Source organism: Symsagittifera roscoffensis, chromosome 2, assembly GCF_963678635.1.
Source record: "Symsagittifera roscoffensis chromosome 2, txSymRosc1.1, whole genome shotgun sequence".
NCBI classification, from domain to species: domain Eukaryota; kingdom Metazoa; phylum Xenacoelomorpha; order Acoela; family Convolutidae; genus Symsagittifera; species Symsagittifera roscoffensis.
In genome coordinates, this window is record NC_087063.1 from 69,866,602 (window position 1) to 69,890,334 (window position 23,733).

General features: G+C 43.0%; 1 protein-coding gene across 1 annotated transcript; it reads left to right on the top strand.

Moving 5' to 3' along the window:
• On the top strand, positions 1 to 23,383 carry LOC134840373 (uncharacterized). Its single transcript, XM_063856140.1, has 2 exons — positions 1 to 57; positions 20,687 to 23,383. Exon 2 carries the CDS (start codon positions 20,724 to 20,726, stop codon positions 21,744 to 21,746), a length of 1,023 nt encoding a protein of 340 aa, XP_063712210.1. The 5' UTR covers positions 1 to 57; positions 20,687 to 20,723; the 3' UTR covers positions 21,747 to 23,383.
• Positions 23,384 to 23,733: the final 350 nt, after the last annotated feature.

Here is a 23,733-nt window from a genome sequence, read left to right on the forward strand (position 1 = left end):
TCTAAATTTTCGTTTTCTTTGCTATCTAGATAATTTATGTTCTAATCACCCAGAAATGTAATTTTATCAGAAACTGAAAATGCATTATCTATGTTAGGCGTTAATTGTTCCAAAAAATTATTAAAGTTTGATCTGCTTGGATTATAACACAAATTAGCTAACATTTTTTCTTTACTGGAAATGTTAAATGTAGATTTGCACTCAACCCACACTGACTCGTATTTTTCTTTATCAAATAAGCTTAAATCAGGCCTCAATTTCGGAGCCAATTTGACTGGTATATATAAGAGAACGCCACCGCCTTTCTTTTTTACCGCTGATTGCCTATCATATCTGAACATCGCATGCGTTCTAGGGTGAGATTCCATAAATTGTCACTATCTTCTTTTTTAAGCCACGTTTCTGAAATTCCTATAATTGTATTTTCCCTCATATCATCAAAAAATTTTTTTGGATTATAACACAAATTAGCTAACATTTTTTCTTTACTGGAAATGTTAAATGTAGATTTGCACTCAACCCACACTGACTCGTATTTTTCTTTATCAAATAAGCTTAAATCAGGCCTCAATTTCGGAGCCAATTTGACTGGTATATATAAGAGAACGCCACTGCCTTTCTTTTTTACCGCTGATTGCCTATCATATCTGAACATCGCATGCGTTCTAGGGTGAGATTCCATAAATTGTCACTATCTTCTTTTTTAAGCCACGTTTCTGAAATTCCTATAATTGTATTTTCCCTCATATCATCAAAAAAAATTTTTCTTTGCATCCGTTTTCTAATAATACTTTGAAAATTCAAATGAACAAATTTAAGATTTGCACAATTTTTTGAGCAGATGCCGTAGACTGTTTCAATGGTTTCAATAGGACCAGGGTTTTTTTCAACATCCCCACTTTGGGTTAGTAACAACGCAAAAAGGAAAAGATGAGTCAGTGTGGTAGCTCTCCGCTCATTTATCCCCCATTTCGATGTGAATGTGACATTCGACCAGAATGGCCAAAATGCAATTTATGCAGGATTCGAATTTTGAGCAGTAAGCCTTCCGAGTTGATGATTTCGAAGGATTAGCGACGTTATTGGAACGTTTAGCCAAACGGTGAGGGCTAGAATATTCTAGTATTTTAAATTTTCAAAAATTCGAATGATGACGTCACATTTCTGAGAAATGCTGAAACGGCCATTTTAACAAAAAGCGAGTGAAAAACAGAACAACTTTTATCTGCGATTGCGAACAGTACGAAAATCGAGATTGGAAAACGACAACGAACTACAGAATAGCAGAGAACGTTCCGAGTTGCAACTATTGTGCTGCTACAATAGTTGCAAGGCCGTTGCCAACAACGGTGAAGGGTGAGAACCAGCCTTCCGGATTAGCAAGAAATCAAGAGTAAGGAGCTTGATTCGGCGGATTCAAGAATCCGGAAGGGTCTCGGGACGGAAACTTTTATTAACTCACATAAACTTTTAGCATCCTGTCATGTCCTGACTTGAATTTAACTGATATTTTGATTAGTTTTGACAAGGATGAGGTGCTAGGAGTTGGGGGAAAGGGTTGATCCATCTTCGATGGAGATGATGATTTTTATCTACTGAACAAAAACAATAGTAATATGATAAGTAGTAGCCCTGTTTTTAGGAGTGACCTCGTGGTCTGGGGATACTGAGACCCAGCCATGAGCTCACTAATTTTGCATGTAATTCAGTTAATTTGAGCGTTCTGGTCGAAGCCGGAGAGCAGTAGCGTTTTTGTCAGCCTGATGTAAGAAAGACCACCTAAAAGTACTGGCTTGGTAGAGACGGTGAAAAACATGCAAAGCTCTGTTTAGACGCTAGCCAGTCGTCTTAAGACTTAGTTTTGTTATCCGTCGATATGTATCTTCCGGGCGAATGTTACATGTATGTTTTTATGGCGCTCCTGGGTGTTATTCTTTTTTAACATCATGACCGGCAGAACCGTTAACGAGCACTCCGCGCCGAGCGGATGCTCACATCAACGCCCTTAATAGGCCTAAACCGCCGGGGCGGAAGGGTAGTTCGGAACGCGGAGGCCTTCCGGATTGCCGTGAATAGTTTTTTAACCTAGTTAAGACCGAAAATTCACGAACCAGGAAGGGTGGGGGGATCGGCCGTCCCCTCGTCCCCTGAGTGGTTGGTGACCAAAAACACTTAAAGATATAAGTAAAACCAAACAAAAAGTAGTATAGTACCCAAGAAAAACAAAAAACATAAAAAAATAACCGAAAAAACCAAAAACAGTAAAAAAGTAAAAAATCAGTAGAAATCATCCCCCCAGACAAGATGTGATTCAACCCCCCCGTTTGTTGTTGATAGATATATTGTTGTTACAGGCATTTATATCAGTCAGGATTGTTACGATCAATTTTGAGGCCCGTTTGTGAGGCTTGTACTGTAGGGTTATTTGAGCATTTAAGCACGTTAATGATAAATTGCGCTCAATCCGGAAGGGTCAGCTGATTTGCGCTCAATTCGGAAGGGTCTTGGGTGAAGACCGATCCGGCAAGCAGTTCAAGGAGCAACAAGAAGGGGCTCAACGACAACAACAATCGACTGTTGGGTATCGTTAACAAGTTTTGTATCCCTTTTGGTACAAAAAGTAAGATAGTAATCTGTGGGGGGCTCGACAGTGCTGCACTGTAGTGACCCTTCACCGAACTGCGAATATCCGAGTTAAGCACCTTAATTCGGATAATAAACAAACCCGGAGGGGTATAGTATTACTAATATTATTATTTATATAGCCTATATTAATAGTCTTATATCGTTTTTCAGTGAAAAACAACGAAAACAGACCGGTTTTTAGGGTCGAAATAGCGATATTTTGATCCCCCCACAAGTCGCGATTTTTGAGATATCGATATTTTTTGAAACGGAAATAAGCGCTAAGTTAGTGTGTTACATCGTAACAGCACTACTGTAATAAGTAGAACCGGTTAACTTTAGTTCGGAAGTGGTTGGAACTAGTTTGGTACCAAAAACCAAATTTTCCCAATTTTTGATAGTAAGAAACACTATAAAATCAGAAAATTTTTTGAAATCTTTGAGTTAGGACAGTAAAAATAGTTGTTCAGACAACGTCCACTAGTGAATCTACGAGTTTTAAAACCCGCTACCCGAAAGCTTTCCGGGTTGCAGAGAAATCGAACATAACGTGTTTGATTTGGTGGATTCATCAATCCGGAGGGGTCCAGGTAGCATAGTTTTTCGCAAATTTTTTCTACAAAAGCGTTTTAGATCGGGTCTTTTGCATTGAACTAGAAGAGTATAGGCCTTGTGAGCTCAGATCAATAATTTTTAGGTCGAAAGGACCAGATTTGCGGAAAAAGTTGGGCGGAACCTATAAGAGAGAAAATTTTTGAGTTTGGAAAAAAGACGTTTTGGTTAATAACTTTGGAACTACAGAGCATATCGAGTCAATCTTGGTACCATTAGATCAGAAATTAGCTGAACTTACTAGTAGGAAAGAGAATTACTCGAAAAAGCGAGCGAGGAAATTTTTTGAGATTGTTTTTAGCAAATTACACAAATCCGGAGGGGTACACTCTTCACGTTTTATAAATTTTTCTGAAAAACCCTTATACCCCTACCAAAAGTTGATAGCGATTGAACTAAGTAACTTAGGACAGTTCTAGACAAAAAGGGAGGGCTGAAGGCACAAGACAACCATAATAGAGTCGAAATTAGGCAAGTGATAAGACCCTTCACCGTTAGTGTGAATTGTCAAATAAGTGCCTTAACTTCAATCCGGAGGGGTCAAGGAAAGGACCCTATACCCTTCCCAGTTAATTCAAACAGCATAAAAGCAACGCAGAACGAATCCGGAGGGGTATAAGCTGAAATTAAGAAAACTACAAAAAGCTACTTTGACAGAGCTAAGGGCTCCCAATCCGGAGGGGTCGAAATTTTTCAAAGTCAGAGGGGTCCGAATCCGGAAGGGTCTTATAGTTGCTAATTCGGAGGGGTTCAAATCCGGAGGGGTCTACTATTAACTAACTAGGAGGGGTGCCAATCCGGAGGGGTACCAATCCGGAGGGGTCCAAATTCTGACAGTCCGGAAGGGTCCTATTTGTACCAATCCGGAGGGGTATTATTTTATTAAGGACTTAGGTAAACGAAAGAAAGACTAAAAAGCGAGAGGTATTAGGTTATTAATAAACAGGCTAGGTATCAGTGACTGCACTGGTAACTTGCCTTTCAAAAAGAACCAGACTAATACAAAACAGATCCGAACTCGGATATTCGCGACACTAAGTCTAAATTAGAAAGAGCGTGACTCATTGGTGTGGATTGAAACATAATACGTTTTTGGGAAAAGTGACTGCCCTGAGGATTTTAGTAGGTCTAGCTGGGGCAGTCCGAAGGCAGATAGGTAACACAATACTCGGTGGGTGCAATAGACGCCCACTTGAGAAAATTACTGCCTTCAAAGTTTTGTCTGTTTGGTGCAGCACCAAGCAGGGAAAGCTTTTTCTTTAAAAGACAGGTTCGACTATTGTACTGCGACCGACTAAAAGTACAAGACACATACGTTTTTTTTATATATACATTCATATTGTGTCAATATATATTTTTTGTTTTTGATTTTAAATCAACCTAAACTGTGCTTGATTGGGTAGTGACTACACTATCTTTTAAATTGACTGATAACATCATATTGTGCTAGTTTCCAGATCTTTGGACCGATAATCGGCTAGTGTGAATAAATTTTATACAAACTGTACTCTGACAACATACAGGGATTCGTGGTCACTATTTAATAGAATCTGGTGAAATTTATTGTGTTGTGTCATTATTATTGTTAATAAAACTATAAGGTCTCTAGCAATTGAGTCAAGAGTAGGCAGAGGAAAGTGACAAATAAAGAATGAGTTTAGACAAGTCAAGGATACCAAAACGAGGTAATAGCTCTAGGAAATTCATACCTGAAAAGCAAAGAAAAACGATGACCGATCCTTTTGTGGATTGGATCAAGCGAACCCGGTCCGATAAAGAGGGGACGGTTTCAGGCAGAATGGTTGAAACGAGAAGTCAAAAGACCTCAGAAGAGCGAAGAGAACTGTTAGAAGTGGAGGTCAATACGGACCATACCATGAACGACAACCAGGGAGTAAATGGACTGGAAGGGAGAGGCAGAAGGCTGGCGAGTGAATCTACTCCGGTAGAGCAAGGCCATGATTTTGCCACTTCCACGGGGACGTTGGATCGAGAGGAGATGTCGGAACTGTCCGAAATCTCAACTGAAGTAACGGCAACTAGAAGATCTCCGACAGACAACACTATGATGGCAAGCGGAACTGGAAAACAAACAACCTCATCATCGTTCTCAGAAAGAATGAAGAACACCTTCGGAAACATCTTTCCATTCAGCATGGGAGGAGGAGCAGGAAACGATGGGGAGTCCCAGGAGGAAGAGGATGAAGAGGAGCAAGGGGACTTTGGATCTCAAGTCAGTCTCAATAGTTCGATCCAGGAGAGTGAGGCACACGTCGGAAGAGAGACTGGAACCATGGATAAATTTGGTGTAGTGACAACGATAAGCAAAGAGGCAAACACACCGGGCCAGTCGAAGGACTTCGCGATTAGGACAAGTTCGGAGCCACAACCTGAAGAGAGTAGAACCAGAGGGCTTGGCAACGCGTTAGCGGATCCTGAAATAGATAATGATAAAACGTCAAGACAGAGAGTCAAGGCCCAGATCTCTACCAGCACGAAGCTACCTGGGACCGACAGAGTAACACCACCACTAGTGACGCCACTCATGGATAACGGGGCAGCACTAGAGGAAGCCTTAAACAACATAGTGGGCAGTTTAGGAGAACAAAATGAACAGATGTCGATAAGGATGAGTGAACTGGAAAGAGCAGTTCACATTGAAAGAGAAAGTCTGCGGGAAGAAATAAACCGCAACAGACAAGAAGTTGGCAGAAGCGAAAAACGCTTGAAAGAAAGAACGGACGAACATATGACGAGGAACTTGTCGCGAATGACAAGAGAGGCGGAACAGAGGGAGTTACGCTTAAGAGCCGACATGGAGAAGTTAAGAATACAGCAAGAGCAGTCTCTTGGGTCTCTTGACATAAAGATAGACGCGATGATGGAGAGGCGAACTCAGGCTATCATGGATAGGTTGGACGGGCTACTAAGCAGCAAGAGTGGACCAAAAGAAGGAGAGCCGAACTCGGGAGGTCCCAGCAGGGAACCGAGGGTGAACTTCAATGAACATCAAAGGAGGAAGACGTATGGATCCACTAGAGGCAGGGGCAGTTCATCAGGCTATGCCACAAGGGGTAATACAGCATGGGGCCCGAACAGTAGAGCGAGTTCAACGGGGAACAGACAAACCTCGAACGAACGACCAACGCAAAGCACACATGCGACTGGGAGAAGCGATTCTGGCAACATGGGGCATACAAGCCCGAGGAGGAGTCACATGGGCCAAGCGGGAAACGCTCATGGTGATTCGGATTGCAGGGATGCACCGCACACAGAGCCTTCGACAAGGTGTGAGGACACTCAAGCGGGACACTCAAGGGATGCTACGGCAATGGCCACAGCATTTGAACCCCTGAACAGGTCTTTGGAGACATTCCTGACGCGGTTATCTAGAACCAATGAACGCAGTGAAAAGTCCAGAAGAGTCTTTAAGAAGCCAAGATGCTACAAGGACGAATCTGATGGCTGTATTGATACCTGGATAGAGGTAATGAAGCTGCATTTCGAGGAAGAGGACTTGTCGGAGAGACAGGAATGCAACGCGCTCACCAGCAACTTAGAAGGGACAGCCCTGAACTGTGTCATGGCTAAGAAACAGTATCAACGTGACACTGCTGAGAAAATCTTCGAAATCTTGTTAAACCGTTTCGGATCAGGGGTGCAGGGGCACCAGGCGATGATGCGCTTCGAGAAACGGAGGCAACGAGAAGATGAAACAATAGACAAGTTTCTCGATGATTTGGAAATGCTGAGAAGACGCAGCCAACCGGATGAGTCAAACCGAAGGATGAACCTGGCCGTAGCCTCAAAATTCATCGATGGTGTGAAAAATGATGAACTTCGTACGATGCTAGCAACGCATTACACACCACTATCAACTAATGCGCCAACACCGGAGGAGTTGAGGCTCAAATCAAAAGAGTATCTGTTGTTGAAACCTCCTTCGAGATCTGGATATTACAAGAACAATTATGGCAATTTTAACAACGGACCAGCAAACCAAGGGAACAATTGGTACAAACCGAGGGATGATATGGACAAGAGACGTTCTTGTGCTAATTGCAGTTCAACAGACCATCATGTGTCAGCATGCCCAGCTTACAAACAAGGCATGAAAGCAATAGGCTTTAGCCTCGAGGACGAAGATGCGTCAGAGTCGGATCATGAGGATTTCATGAGAGGAGTAATTGCGAAATTTGGCCCGAGGTGTTTCTTTTGTAACTTGGAAGGTCATTTTAAATCAGATTGTCCGCAATTCTGGGATGCAGTGGCAGACATCAAGCATCCAAGGCATGAAGAAGCTTTGTCAGGAGTGAAAGCAAGCAAGGCTCGACTTTTGAGCGAAGCAGAGGCACGCAGGAAGGACAAACCTCAAGAGCTGGCGGCAAAGAAAATGCAAGCAGTAACAGAAGAAGCACGTGAACCGGAACCAGCAACTGCGGCCGATGACTTCAAGATCGATTATAAGGCAGCCGCAAAGGATGCTCTAAATAGAGTACAGCAGGAATTGGTGACGAAAGAGATCGAACAAAAAGTGAAACTTGAACTGGAAAATGAAAAGCTTCAGGAGCAACTGAATACCTTCGAGGCAACGGAGTTCGAGGAGACGAAAACACCAAGCAGTTTAGATATGAAACTTAAAGTGATCTCCGGTAAGAGGTTCGGCATGGCGCCGCAGGGAAAGAAGATACAGTCGATAATCTCAGTGGCTGGACACCAGGTAATAAGAAATTTGAGTGAACCATCAGAGTTCACTTTAATGCATTTGGACACATATGCAGATTATCTGAGGCAGGTGGAGCCACGCACTGAGTCGAGAGCTGTGCGAGCACTACTAACGACGGTAGGCCCTCGCATGAAGAAACTTCATGGACGCTACTTGGAGGTCTATGGGCCGTATCAAATAATGCTGAACGTGGATGGAATCAGCATCTACACCAGGACTTACATAACAACAGATGATGACCAAATGGGGCAGATCTATTTGGGTAAAGAGGAACTCAAAGTCCGCAGGATAGGCCATGACGCCATGATGGAACAAGACGCGGTACATATTGGATATGAAGCAGATGTGACAGCACACCTGCTTGACACCAACGGAACAAAAATCGGAGTCACAGGGCTTCTGGACACGGGCGGTGGTGAGTGTGATGCCGATAAAAACCTGGGAGAGAATGGGCTTCACGCGGGAAGATTTGATTCCTACGAATCTCCGACTAGCCGCTGCAAATCGAGGAGCTATCTACGTAACCGGAAGAACACCGGTGACGGTCCTTCACATGGGAGGACGGAACCTTTGGATGAGCTTCCTGGTGGTAGAGAATCTGGACGACGCCGACCAATTCATCTTGGGCAGAGATTTTGTCAGGAACTTTGACGTGATGATTGACTTGAACAACGGTCTAATACGGATTAGAAACCCGGACCGAAAGTATGTTAAGAGACCAATTAATAGGATAATAACAGACGAGAATAAGGTACCAGTTTTTTTGGATAGAAAAGTAAAATTACAACCAGGACAAGCTGTAGTAGCGATTTTTAGAATGAGAAATTTAAATTCGTTAAGTGATAGTAAACAGGTTTGCTTAGTACCGAATCCAAATAGTCAGAGTTCGGTGATTTTAGGCCGGAGCTTCTCGGTAACGCGAAACGGACTGTGTGTCAGTGTGTTGTTGAACACACTGGACACCACGGTTTCAATCCAGCGTGGAAAGAAGCTTGGCTACGCCTTGCCGATGAGGACCGACTATGAGGAGACAGAAAACTCGAAGAAATATAGTGTGAAAGACTGTCCTTATCATGCAAATAAAGATAAAATCTTAAAGAGAATTAATGAATTAAAATCTATTCATAAATTGTTTTCCATGAAATCCGAAACGGACGACGGCTTATCAACCTGCTCGAATTTTCCGGAACGCCCCTCGTCGTATGAACTAGATTCTGACAAACCGGTTTTGCCAGAAATAGAACATTTAAAAGGAAAAATAGGTGAGGGAGATTTTGAAAAATTGCGGGACCTCCTAGATCGGAACGCCGAAGTATTTTCAAAACATAAGGCGGACATCGGTTGCTGTAATTTCGTCGAACACGAAATCGAACTAGAAGAGGGCGCCGTTCCCCATAGGGAAGGCGCAAGGCGAATGACGCCACATAAATCGGAAGCGTGCCGAGCGGAAATAGAAATGTTGCTTGAATACGACATGATAGAACCCTCGAAATCACCATGGGCTTGCGGAGTAGTAATGGCGAAAAAGAAAGGGGGCAGCTTAGATTTTGTTGCAACTTTCGTTACTTGAACGCGGTAACGATTAAAGATGCGTACCCGATACCGCGAATAGACGAGAGCCTATCCAAACTTGGTGATGCAAAGTTCTTCACCACATTGGACTTGGGTTCTGCCTTCTGGCAGGTTCCTCTGCGAAAGAAGGACAGGGAGAAAACCGGATTCGCGTGCGAATTGGGGTTGTACCAGTGGAAGAGGATGCCCTTCGGCTTGTGCAATGCAACAGCAACTTTTCAAAGGCTGATGGCTCAGGTTTTGACAGGAGTGACCAAACAATACGGGAATCTCTTGATGTGCTACGTGGATGACGTAGTCATAGCGACACCAACCCTGGAGGATCACATTGATCGACTCGATGAGGTCTTCGGATGTATGAAAAGAGCAGGCTTGAAATGCAAACCATCGAAATGTGAAATCCTTAGGGATTCGATCAAGTACCTGGGAAGAATGGTGGACAGGCATGGTGTGAGGCCAGATCCAGAAGCAGTAGAGGCTGTGCTGACATGGAAAGCTCCTAGAACGGACACACAGCTCATGAGCTTCCTAGGGTTTGCCAATTACTACCGAGAATTCATAAAAGGATACGCGGACAAGGTGTACCCGATGCAGAAGCTGATGCGCAACAAAGGGAAAAGGTTCGAATGGAACGATGAGGCACAAGTTGCTTTCGAGAACATAAAGCGGGAACTGTGCGAAGCGCCAGTGCTGGACATGCCTACAGAAAAGGGCATGTATGTTCTTGACACAGACGCATCGGTGGTGGCCATCTCAGGAATATTGCATCAAGAGCAAGAATGGAACGGAAGAACAGTTCTCCGTCCCATTGCATACGGCAGCAAAGTCTTGAGTGACACAGAGAGGAAATATGGCGCACCAAAAGCAGAAATGTTTGCAGTAGTTACCTTCGTGGAGAAGTACCGTGCATACTTGGGGAGCGCTCCCTTCAAGTTACGCGTGGACAACAGAGCGTTATCCTGGTTGAAGACCTACTCGATGGATCAGAGTTATATTGGTAGATGGATAGTAAGACTGGATGGCTACCATATGATAATCGAACACAGGATGCGTGATAAACATCAGAATGCTGACAGTCTCAGCAAGAAAACTGAGTTCTATGAAAGATTGGAGCAGAAGCAGGCCAATCAGGCGGAAGTAAAGGAGGGACTCTCGTTTCTGGACAAAGAAACTTATGAAGCGCTTCCCTTAACGAGATGGTTGGATAAGTCTGGACATCCAATTCCGGGGCATCCTGAGTTACCTGTAGAGAAAGCAGCCGAGATAAAGATCCTGTCAAGGGAGGACCCGATCCCCTTGGATTTGTTGCTGCGCTCGAACCTGGTCCAGCAAGAACTCTCTCGCATGAATATAAACAGCCTTTCATTATTGGATAAAACGGTGCAAGTCACACCACAAGTGATGCGGATACTGGGTGGATTGTTAGAAAGAGAAGTGACCAGAGATGACCCCGAGTGGACAGCAGCAGTGGCATCGCTAACAGTCAGTGAGAAAGTGAAGATCATGCCGTCCAGACAACAGCACGAAGAGAACAAGAGGGATTGTAGGACAATAGTTCAGCAACTAGTATCCTCAATACCCCAGGAGATTTTAACCAGTACTTCTTACGGACAGAAAGGACAGGAGAGCGGCAAGCAAAAGAAAACTGTCACCTTTGTAGACCGGGAAAAAGAGGGTGAAGAGGTAGAACAAAATCTGCTGCAAGACTATTTGTCCGGGGAGAAGGATGAGGAGAAAAACCAGCGATCACAAGATCAACACCCGGGACAAGGAAATTTGTCCGGGGAGTCCGAGATAGACGAGAAAATTCCTGATGAGAAACAGGACCTAGAGAACAAAGTTTTGTCCGGGGAGTTCAGATGGATGCGAAGGAAATACGGACATGATCTGGAGGAGCGTGCAGTCTCCAGCACAACACCTTCGACGGTTGATAAGTCAGAAAGCTCGAGAATGAACACCTATTCAGACAGGGATTCGACCTCGGGATCAGAACTGTCAGAACTGGCGATACACACGCTACTAGTGGAAACTCGGGCGAGAAACCTGGACAGAGAGGTGTACCAGGATCCTGACAGTGATCGCTACCTAATACCAAGCGAAAGAGTCTTTGACAACGCAGCGGATGACTTAGAAACGATAGCGGTATCGAAACGTTCGATAAGCCTGTTGCCGCAGAAAGAGGTAGTCAGGACTGATCTTCAGCCGTTTCAACAAGAAACACAACCGTTGGCGAAGATTTGGTGCGTTAAGATGGAAGAAGACACACATCAGCCCAACGAGCTGAACAGTCAGATGAGAGTCATGAAGACGTACTTGAAGGCGAGATACAGACTCTCGGACCTTCTAAGGGCGCAGAGAAATGATCGCATGACAAGCAACCTAAAAAGGTGGATAGAAAACGGTGCACCTGACAAAGGTGACCTGGAAGAAGACAGCTATAGGATCCTGAGACAATACTTCATGCAGAAGGAGGGGAGATTATATCTGAACAAGGACGGGATCGTGGCTTGCAGGAGAAGAGAAGAAGACAAGGTCTTATACAAATATAACGCGATAGTGTTGCCGCAACTCTATCAGACAGAACTATTATTCAGGTCGCATGATCAGATGGGCCATCAAGGGATCGACAAAGTGTATCAGAGGATCCTGAAGCGCTTTGAGTGGCCTGGGATGAAAAAGGCATGCGAGAAATGGGTGACAGCATGTCTGTCATGCCAACATGTCAAGGATCCTAGGAAGTTGCGATTTCCTTTACAATCAATTGAGTCGTCTGAATTCAACGAGGTGGTGCAGATAGATCACCAGAAGATATGCATGACAGACAGCGGTTACAACCAAGTCTTGGTCATGATAGATCACTTCACGAAGTATGCAGAGGCCGTGCCCTGCATAACTGCCTCAGCGGAAGAGACATGCGACCACCTGATCAATACGTGGATAGCAAGACACGGATGTCCAATGACGTTTCAATCGGACAATGGAACGGCTTTCGTAGGCGAGCTTACGAAAGAGCTTATGAGACGGTCACAAGTCGCTCAGGCTCACTCCACGACATACCACCCTCAGACGAATGGCTTAGTGGAAAGACAGAATAGGACGTTAGTGTCGATGCTGAGGGTATATTGTTCCAGGTACATGACCGATTGGGACAGATACCTTCCACAGGTGATGGGAGCTTATAATAGCACGCAACACTCCACCACTGGAGTCAGTCCACACATGATGCTGACGGGACACGAGAAGTCTTTACCCTTGACATTCTTCTACCCAGAGTATGAGGGAAAGAAAACGTCCCCACAGGTCTACGTGAGGGATGTGATCAAACGCCAACAGGAGTTGAACGATTTGTGTAGACGAAACACTCAGCAGGCACAGGCAAGGCAGAGGAAAAGATTCGACAAGAAAGCAGCTGGTGCAAAGGCCTACTAGGTGGGAGACTACGTATGGGTATTTCAGAACGTTATACCACCGAAAGGAACAAAGAAGCTTCTAAAAAAGTGGAGGGGACCCTTCATGATTACGGAGGTGCACCAGGAGGGACGTTTTTATAGACTGAGTACTGGCCGAGCCGCCCACTATGAGAACATCAAGCCACACAATCCATCGACAGAAGACTGGTGTATACCTGCAGACATGGAAGAGGGGGATTATCTAATGATGGACCCTGCTTGTGAGATCAATGAAAAAGGCACCAGGGAGAAGAACGATGGAAACGAAGTCGTAGAGGAAGGCACGGATACACCATTGGACCTGGATCCCAACGAACAGATCGAAGCAGACGATGAAACCTTGCCCTACGCAGAGGAAGATTGGCAGGATTCCGAACAGACAGAGATTCCCAAGAACATGGAACCAGATCTTCCGTTCACGATGCAGACTCGTCAGAAAGACGGGATGAGACCAAGAAAGAAATACAATCCTTACGGTGACGACTTTGTAGTGGATAGGATAGATCTAAAGAAAATAGTGGAGGAAGTAGTGGGTTTAGAGGAAATAACCGTGTCACAAGACATTGACATAGTCGATGATCACAACGATGAGTGGGTTGACGACTGGTCGAAACCCGAGGTGGAGTTCGACGATGAGCAACAGCAGTCAAATGAACAAGACCTGACGAACCTGCGTGTCTTAGAGTGGCTGAACGAAATGACATCAGACCCTAAAAAGACCAGCGTTACGATTCAAGACGTAGATCGCGAAAGCGCGAAATACATTAAGACCGAACGAGATGATCCTTCCTGGGCTGCCCAGGAAGGACAACTTCTCATTCCAGCTTCTAATCTTGACTTAATACCCGGTATGCGATCGACGGGGACGCCGATGGATATTTTTGTCCGGAGAGTGGGGATAGGACTTACCCACACTGAAAACTTGATAATAAAAAAATTGAGAATAGCAAGAGAAACAGGAAACTTAGAAGCAGAAACAGGCGAAGAACCTTAGAAACCTGACATAGGCAGGGTAGTTGAGTCATATTTTAACTTACCAAATGAATATTCAAGTAACATAGTACTAACAGATAGTGATTTCATACTCACAAACAGAACATGTGCGATAGCAATCACCGCAGACATGAGTTTTAGGACGGCGCTAGCGGCAGATTTTAAGAGGGAATACAAAAACGTGGAATTCCTTTGGAAGCAAAGACCAGGGATAGGGGGCGTAGCAGCCTTACCCCCGGCGGTGTCGCAGATACCGGGAAAGTACTTATGCTTCTTGGTAACGAGGGCGACAGAGAAGCAGCACGTGGACCCAGAAAACCTAGTCTTGTCTTTGACGAGGCAGAGGGCCTTCCTTGTGGAAAATTGACGTGAAGGAGCTTTCGCTTCCAGTGTACGATCCAAATAGAGGAAGACTGCATCCTCGGGAATTGTACGCGCTTGTACACGTGATATTCTCTGATACGAACATACAAGTGTATCTACATAAGAAATATTACTTAAGTATAGGCTGAGTGATGAGCGAGAGGGTGTTAGTCCAAAGACCAAGTTGCATGTAATATGTGATATGTGTGTTATGTTATGTTATGTTATGTTATGTTATGTGTTAGGTTATTAAGATCATGGGTAAGTAAGCGTTAGTGACCATGAACAACTAAATGACGATTTTGGGAATAGATGCAAAGTTTGGATTGTCCAATCTTAGGTCGAATTCCAAAATTTTAGAAACCAATTGATTTTAATAAATTTTAGGATAAATATCTTTTTATCTGAACTTCTTTAAGCAAATTTTAACGATATATATTAAGGTGAAACTGACAGGTGTGACAGTCGTGATTCCTTTTCTAGATCCTGATTGATCATTTAATTGCTCACTTGAGTCAAAACTTGAAATCGAAATCAAATCAAACTTGGAAAGAACAGTATGGACAATTTCAACCTGGATGAATTGATGGACCTGGCAGAGGCATATGTAGGACCGATGGTAGATGCGATCGAACGAGACTTCGCTCTGGAGGACCCAGAGGTGGTCATGTTGCTGACCGCCCTGATTAACATCTTGGGGCACGACAACCGTGGGGACCGCCCCACGGAAGTCCTGTTGATGGCAGCATATGGAGAAAGAGGAGTACTAGACCGCCCGAACATGAGAGTGATGAGGTGGAGAAACGGGGCTCTCTCAGGGAGTGACTTGGCGAATGAGCCTGGGTTGGGAAGTTCTAGGACTTACCAACCAGGTGAGATGCCAATGCCCTCCAAGCCCAAACCTGGGCTGACGAGAATGCATCGGGAGATGAACAGCGAAGCGATCTCGTCTGGTTCACCACTGAGAGCAGCTGTGCCACCAAAAGGGGCGAAAGTAACACAGAAGGTTCAGACGAACCAAACCATACAAGATCTGGACGAGATGAACGATCAGTTGAGAAGTACGAAGAAGGAGTTAGACGATATGACGAAGACCATGCTGGCGATGGAGGAAGACCGGGACATGTGGAGAAAGTTGTTTGAAGACTGCAACAAAAAGCAGGGTCAAGAGATCGAACGCTTAAGGCTGGAATACAAAGAGCGATCAAGAAGAAGTCATATAGCTATGTGTCCGGGATTATAGGGATAGCATACAATCCTTTCCTGAGTGAAGACATACGCGATTGCTTCTTTGATTATGAGCAGGCGGTGTTACTAAGATTCTGGACGTCCAGAATTGTGACGACTAAGAGCGTTAACAATCCACAGGCCAAATTGGGATTGGTCTTGGAAGAAGAGGTGACTGCACCTTCAGTACCAAAATCCGACAAGAGAGTGGAATTTGGGTTGGGATTCTCAGATGAATTACTGAGAACGAGCTTGATGGCAGTGTGGGAATTGATGAAGCCATCATGGTGTCCTAGTCCCAACGCTGACTCAATATTACGGGCGACACAAGACATACAGAGGGAACTGAATGCGGACTGTAACCTGCGTGACCTCAACATCATATATAATGTGATGATAACAGCCTCTAAGAGCAACGGAGAAGATAGAGTGGAGTTGCCTGGCTGGGGACCAGAAGACTGGATCAAACCTGGTAGCTGTCTGGCGGAAGTCTGTGGACTAGAGGGTCACGTTTGTGGAAGTCTAGACTGTGTGAAAACCCTGGAGAAACAACACAAGCAGTTGACAGTATTGTTTGGAAATGTAGTGATGAAAGCAAGAACGGAAACGGAACTGATAGCAGATTGCCATGGAGGAACCGATGTGAATCTAGTGACAGCACTAGGATTCTACAGCATGTTTGGTTCTTTAGAGTCACTATTGAATCTAGAACAGAAACATGAGAGGGTCACAGCCATCAGCGTAGAAGTATTCCCAGGAGTTCTGCAGACTGAGCAGAAGTATATAGGAAAATGGAGGGAAGCAATCGAAACAGAGATGAACATCAGACACAGCGAAACTTATTGTAGACCATCAGGAGCACGATATTTGGTGGGTTCAACGTTGGCTCCAATGTGCAAGAGCAGATACCCTGTACATTTCGTGGCTGTGGACGTGAAGAGTACAAGAACGATCGTGAATCAAGCTTTCTCAGTGCCAAAGTGCGTGAGATTGGCGAGAATGTCTGAAAAGTCTTACAAGTTACTATGTAAGATGTTCTCAGCAGTTCCAGAGAGAACCAAAGAGGAGTTGGAGTCAATACTAGGAAAGAAGTTCATGGGATATGTGAGCGGGAACTTCAGTGACTTTGAAAAACAGAAACAGAGAGGATCAACTGTCACAGATTACAATGCAGTAGATGAGAATGATGAAATCCACCGAGTGATGATGGAAGTGGAACCATTGCTGGAAGCTTCAGGAAAACGCAATTGGAGGAGCATCATGTTGACACATGACGAGTTTCCTTGCCACTGCTTGCTGCAGACCTGGTGGTATCCCAAGCGTAGTAATTTGGTGTTGATCTGGGACTCTGGAGAGCTGCTCTCCATGGGTTTACCAGATTCATCACAGCCCATAACAATAGTGATAGTGGGAGTTATGATGGCGATACGATGGCTGGAAGCTCATGTGAGAGAAAATAATAGACAGGAGGCACCGACGAGAGAACAATTGCAGAAATTAGATTGTCTAAAAGATTTAGATCTTTTTGAGACAGTGTGCAAAGTTCTAAACATTCCGATGGAAGTGAAGAAGATATGGGCAAGAAAACGATTGATGCCATGGTTCAGAGCTAACATGACTGCATGGTTGTACGAGTATGCGAAAAAGCATATGTCGAAACATGGCAGAGTGTACAGTGAATATCAGCTGGACATTGGGGCAGGAGCTTTCAAGCGAGCTTTCGTGACCCATCGGAATGCAGTGACCACCGCTGTGAAAAGAATTTCCAGGACGAGCGAGCGTAGTGGAAATGAGAAGGCAGAGATGCTGAAAGAAGATTTGGAGAGAAACGTGACGTTGTGTCTCCACAACAGCTTCTGTAGAAACAGAGAATCAAATGTGGATCCCCTACCTTGCTGTAAACAGAGGGTGGAAGAGCAGAAGTGTTGGAGGACGGCTTCCAACAGCGTCAGGATAGTCAATGACGTGCTACAAGACACGGAAACCGAGAGTGCGGAGTCAGTGTCACAGGAGGAGGAAATGGAGCATTGACGAATGGTCGAGAAAACAAGAGGCAGCAAGAAAGAAAATTAGAAGAATTTAGAAGTTTTAGAACTTCTAAACGACGAAAAAAGAAGAGAACAAAGGAATGATGAAGAAAAGTCAAAACTCAGAATTGTTTTATGTTTGTGAAAAACTCAAGTGAGAAACCAAGCAACCAAGTTGTAATTGAAAACTGAAACATTTAGTTGAGTTTTGAAATTGTTGCATTTATAAATTTGCATTTTGGTTTTAGTTGAAGTGGCTTTAGAGACACTCCCTTATTATTTATTTAGAAAGGCTTGAGGGAAGAGTATATTTAAATATTCCAGCCTGCATGATTGTTTTTAATCACTTAGGAAGATTGATCACTTTGTGGTGACGTGGAAGGCTTGAGTAATCTCTTGAAGAGGGAGGTTGTTGCATTGTTCTTTCTAACCACAAAGTTTCTTAGTTTGAATATTCAGGACAATAAACAAGCAAGATTTCCGAAGGGAAGGAGCATAGTAGGATAATTTTAGCTTGTTGGTTGGCAGGACTGTCCTGCAAGCCAACACCTTTTAAATCTAGGAGAAAAAGTTTCAATCGGGACATTGACACTGGAAGTCAGAAAATATGTTTTATCTTAAGTCATATCCTCAATGTGCAGATTAATGAAAGAATTTGAAGGCTATAGTGATGTAATATGATGCCATTTATATTCTGCAGTGAGTCGATGTGACGTAGATAAAAGTAATTTCGTGCATTTTGTAAATTCTGTTCGATGACACTGTAACCATTTAGAACATTGCGCGATTCAATGAGGACATTGACCGGACTGTCCGGGGAGTATGTGACATTCGACCAGAATGGCCAAAATGCAATTTATGCAGGATTCGAATTTTGAGCAGTAAGCCTTCCGAGTTGATGATTTCGAAGGATTAGCGACGTTATTGGAACGTTTAGCCAAACGGTGAGGGCTAGAATATTCTAGTATTTTAAATTTTCAAAAATTCGAATGATGACGTCACATTTCTGAGAAATGCTGAAACGGCCATTTTAACAAAAAGCGAGTGAAAAACAGAACAACTTTTATCTGCGATTGCGAACAGTACGAAAATCGAGATTGGAAAACGACAACGAACTACAGAATAGCAGAGAACGTTCCGAGTTGCAACTATTGTGCTGCTACAATAGTTGCAAGGCCGTTGCCAACAACGGTGAAGGGTGAGAACCAGCCTTCCGGATTAGCAAGAAATCAAGAGTAAGGAGCTTGATTCGGCGGATTCAAGAATCCGGAAGGGTCTCGGGACGGAAACTTTTATTAACTCACATAAACTTTTAGCATCCTGTCATGTCCTGACTTGAATTTAACTGATATTTTGATTAGTTTTGACAAGGATGAGGTGCTAGGAGTTGGGGGAAAGGGTTGATCCATCTTCGATGGAGATGATGATTTTTATCTACTGAACAAAAACAATAGTAATATGATAAGTAGTAGCCCTGTTTTTAGGAGTGACCTCGTGGTCTGGGGATACTGAGACCCAGCCATGAGCTCACTAATTTTGCATGTAATTCAGTTAATTTGAGCGTTCTGGTCGAAGCCGGAGAGCAGTAGCGTTTTTGTCAGCCTGATGTAAGAAAGACCACCGAAAAGTACTGGCTTGGTAGAGACGGTGAAAAACATGCAAAGCTCTGTTTAGACGCTAGCCAGTCGTCTTAAGACTTAGTTTTGTTATCCGTCGATATGTATCTTCCGGGCGAATGTTACAGAATATCTTTTTATGGCAGCTTAGATAGCCCCAGTAAACATTGGTTTTTTCTATATTTTCCATCTGAGCCTTGGAAATTAGAAAAATTGCACAAAACAACCAGAATTTAATAATCAGCATAATAAAATAAAACAATCGCACCAAAGTTTGCACCAAGAAAAAATGCGAAACTAATATTTCCTAAAAAATTTTGCACCGTTTTGGAAAAATTGTATCATTTCTGCCGTTTTTGGATCTAAATTTGATGATTGTTGGGTTTGCTTCATTCTGGGGCGTGTTGTAATCACACATGTGTTTGCATTAATATCAGAACCTCTAAAAGAACCTCTAAAACTTTGCACCAAAAGATCATCGATACTTTGAGGGTTCTCCAGATCTGACGTAAATACAATATTGTTAGCTACTTATCCAGGTCAGGGTTGATGCGAAACTCTGCTACCGACCTTCTCAGTCGGAGATGACCATTCGACAGTCGCCTGAATGGTAACAGGAGACTGAATTTCATCCAGCAACTTCACGGGAAGCGACATGAAACCCAGCTATCATCTGGAGACTTTCTCAAAGAAAACCTGCAAGTCCTACCTATTGACAGCTTCACCCCTGCTACACCTTTTCACTTCGCCATGCGGAGGAAGTCGTTGCGTCCAGTCCTCCGCAAGACGATTCATCATGTCATCTGACTGATAGACAATTATTTTGTAGATTTATTCGTACATTTCGCAATCTGAAAATTGAACATACTTCAGGAGCGGCGGAATGTTGAGGCTGAAAAAACTTTTTAGAACTGAAATTAATTCAATCCTAAGTTTGATGCTAAACTATAAAGATCGTTGACTGAAAACGCGGTTTCCTAAAAATCATTTCAACTTAAACTGAATAAATAACAAATCTTTTTCCTAATCACGAGTTTGCTGTCGCTCTTTCACATTTAGAAGCTAGCATTATTCGGTAAAAACAGGACCGATGTGAACATCTCCCCCTAAATAGACTATAAGAACAATTTCCCCCTAAATTAAATTAGAATTCAAGCAGTAAGGACTTCATTTACTATGGTCTATTCTGATTGTCTGAAAAATTTGACTTTAACCAAGAAAACAATCTCCCTCCTAATTTGATTTAGGGGGAGATTATTCACTCGGTCTAAAAACCTCATTCTTAAGCAAGGTTAAAAACATCAAGAGCAAGCAAGGTTTTGAGAGCAATCGTCTGAAAAAGGCTGAAATGTTGCTTAAAGTAGTTGTGCCTAAAGTTGTGGTTTGCTTTTGCAGTTAGCAAATAATTTTTTTGTTAACATACTGGAGTGCTAGCTGGAAAACAAAATATTACCGCTTCGTTATTTTTTTCTTTAGCGAATATAAATTCGTGCAGGATTTCATCAGTGCAGTGATGGGCCAGTTCAACAAATCAATCGAATCAGGAGAAACTAGGGTTGGCATCGTCTCTTTCACCGGAGAGATTCCTCGACAACTACCTTACACGTCAGATTTGAACTCAATTAATAAATATGTGGACAGGCCCTGGGAATATGCTGATGAATATGGAACAGCATTTGCGGACTTATTCGTTGCAATCAAACAAATTTTGGAAACGGACCCGAAAAGTCGGCTGAATGACAACAACGTCCGGAAACTCGTTTTCATCGTAACTGATGGCAAAACAACTTCTAACTTGCAAGCGGAAAAGGCAGCTGTAGATGCTGTTCGAAGGCTCCCAACTCATGTATATGCAGTAGGCGTTACCCATGATTCAACAATACCAGAGCTCCAAAAGTACTCATCTGATAAAAATTATGTTCGTGTATACAAAACATTTCAAGATTTCGAGAACGATGCTGTGTTTGTTTTCAGTGAAATTTGTCGTATTGAAACCACAAAGGCTAGTACAGTCGATTCCGGATATGGCTCTGGGTCTGATTTAGTTGTCAAGCCCACAAAACCCCCCGTAGTTCAGATAAATTTAAAAGACATTGAACCTGGTCAGACAAAATTTTTCCGTCTGAAATACTCCCAGGGTTATCCCATAAATTTTGAACCCAATTTGGAGGGTAATTTGTTTGTGTTCTTTATATCTTTTACCGAAGAGAAACCGAGGGACGGAAGTTGCGACATAAAGTTCAGTTGTTCCGATGGCAGTGGAAAGTGCAGTTATACAATCGAGGCTTCGGCCGACGTTCTAAAGAACATCTGCTTTGCAGGTGCTAAAATTTCAGGCATCGACGGTTTATTCGTGGCCGCAGAATGTGTCGGTCCATATGATTACAACGAAAAAGAAGCAAAGGATGTGGATAATAGTAAACTCACTGGATATAATCAAAAAGCTGCTTTTGCCTTCTCAGAAAGACTATTGCAATCAAGAATAGTTAAAACCAGTTTGTTTCTTGCAATGCTGATTGAACGTTACGTACACTAAAACTAAATTGACGAGAGGCACCGTCGGTGATAAAGCGATTGTATGGACACTAAGAAAAATCCGAAAAGAAAACTTCTGGCAGTTTCATGTTCATAAAACATACAAGCTTAAAAATTACAAAAGATTGTTATTGCTTCAATGTGACTGATAAAGAGTGTCGATATGGGCATGGGCAAGAAAGTAAAAAACTTATCATTGGGGAAAATCAACCAAAGATGTTGCAAGCGACGATTGCAAACTCAATCAAAAAGTAAAATCAATGAACAGATTTATGCTACTAAGTTGTAAAAAAATATATATTTTAACTGACACGTTTTTGACCGTAATATTTGCTCTATTTAAAGCTCTAGTCTTCAAAATGGAAACTAGTATATCAAATCGAGATGATGTACCCAGTTTTTTTAGAGTTCACATTGTTTTGATTCATGCGTCAATATACGTTGAATACTTCGCAAGAGCTGGAAAGAGACTGTATCGTATGAAAATTGAATTAATGATGGTTTAGTGACTATAAAATGCTGGTAAATGAAACGAATAAATTATGGGAAAGTTAACTTGCATTTTGAATTGAGTTTACATGTGAACAAATTATCTTGCCATTTAAAAAATGCTTTGTTTGCTCCAACAATGCCGCCCCCGTTGATCTTTGATCAATCTTTTCATATTTCAGATGGAGATGAAATTTGGATGCAGCAAAAAGAAGGCGGGTGTGAAGTTGTCGGGATTGATTGCGGGGAAGGTGGAAGTTGTGGAGAAGGTGGCGGAGGTGAATTGGGAGTGTCGATGATCCTCAGGCGTCTGGAGTTGGCTGATGCAGCCCCTGATCATGTGACCAAAAAAAGAAAGTCGAAAGCATCGGGGGGCATAGGAAATGTCGGAAGGATGGGCTTAGAAGAACGATGAGGAAAAGGAGTTGGATGACTGACCATTGTTTTCGAGTTTTGTTTTTTATTATGTTTTGTTTGTAGAGTTTATTGATGTATCTCTCATCGTCTTTCATCGCCAATTTCCGCAATCCTTAATCGATCGTGTACTAAGCTTTCCATTCCCTGTTTTTACTTGCACCACCCTCACTAATCTATCGTTTCCGGCTTCTACATTTTCCACGATTCCAAGTGACGATGATAAACGGGGGTTATCATCAACAGTTATGTATATTAGGTCTCCCTTTTTCAATTATGTTTTTCTACACGATTTCTACACGAGAATGATGGTGATGGGTTGACTCTCTCACTACGGTAATCTCCCATCTGCGGATTCATTGCTCTACTATGGAACCTGAAGCAAGTGATGTTGTTGCCTATTATTGCTCGCGCCATCGTCCTGACTCGTATGATTCAGAACTGCTGCCGAGTGTCAGCAGCAGTGGCATTCAGTCCACAGTTTAGTTGAACAATGTGACTATGGTGGATCACAGTTCTCGACAAATGAGTGTTCGGAGGCAAGATCATCTGAAGTTTTGCTTTCTCGTTTAGGCAATCACCAGCTGCGAGTCGTCCACCAATTTTTAGCAATCCATCATCATCTATGAATGGATATAGCTGAAGGAGTTTTGATGTCCGGCTTATATCTTGTCCGTTACTGATTGCTTTCATTTCTTCGTCGAAATGCTGCTCCTAACTTTTAATTTGAATACGGTCATCGTTGTTCCTCAAAGTTTCAGGGCGATCAGCAACAAAATAAGGGGGTTCGAACCTGGACAGGGTTGGATCTTTTAAGTTTAATTTTACGTATACTAGTCAAAATGCGTCCGCGCTATAAATTGAAGGATTTTAGTTGGTAATTTATTTCAAACTGACTGGTACTCCCAATGCGTCATAATTATTTTGAGGCATAATTAACAGAGAGCTCGTAATGCTGAAGTGGTCTGAAAACCAAAATTTTAAGACTCGTTTTCCTCGACATACAACTTCAAATTTTTCCCTGAGTTCATTGAGCTTTACTGTTTGTTGGCTCTGATTTGTAATTCAATATTTAAGCTTATTTG

Bases quoted from the DNA above. Each gene is read 5' to 3' on its own strand.
- LOC134840373 (XM_063856140.1), top strand. From the start codon at position 20,724: ATGGGCCAGTTCAACAAATCAATCGAATCAGGAGAAACTAGGGTTGGC.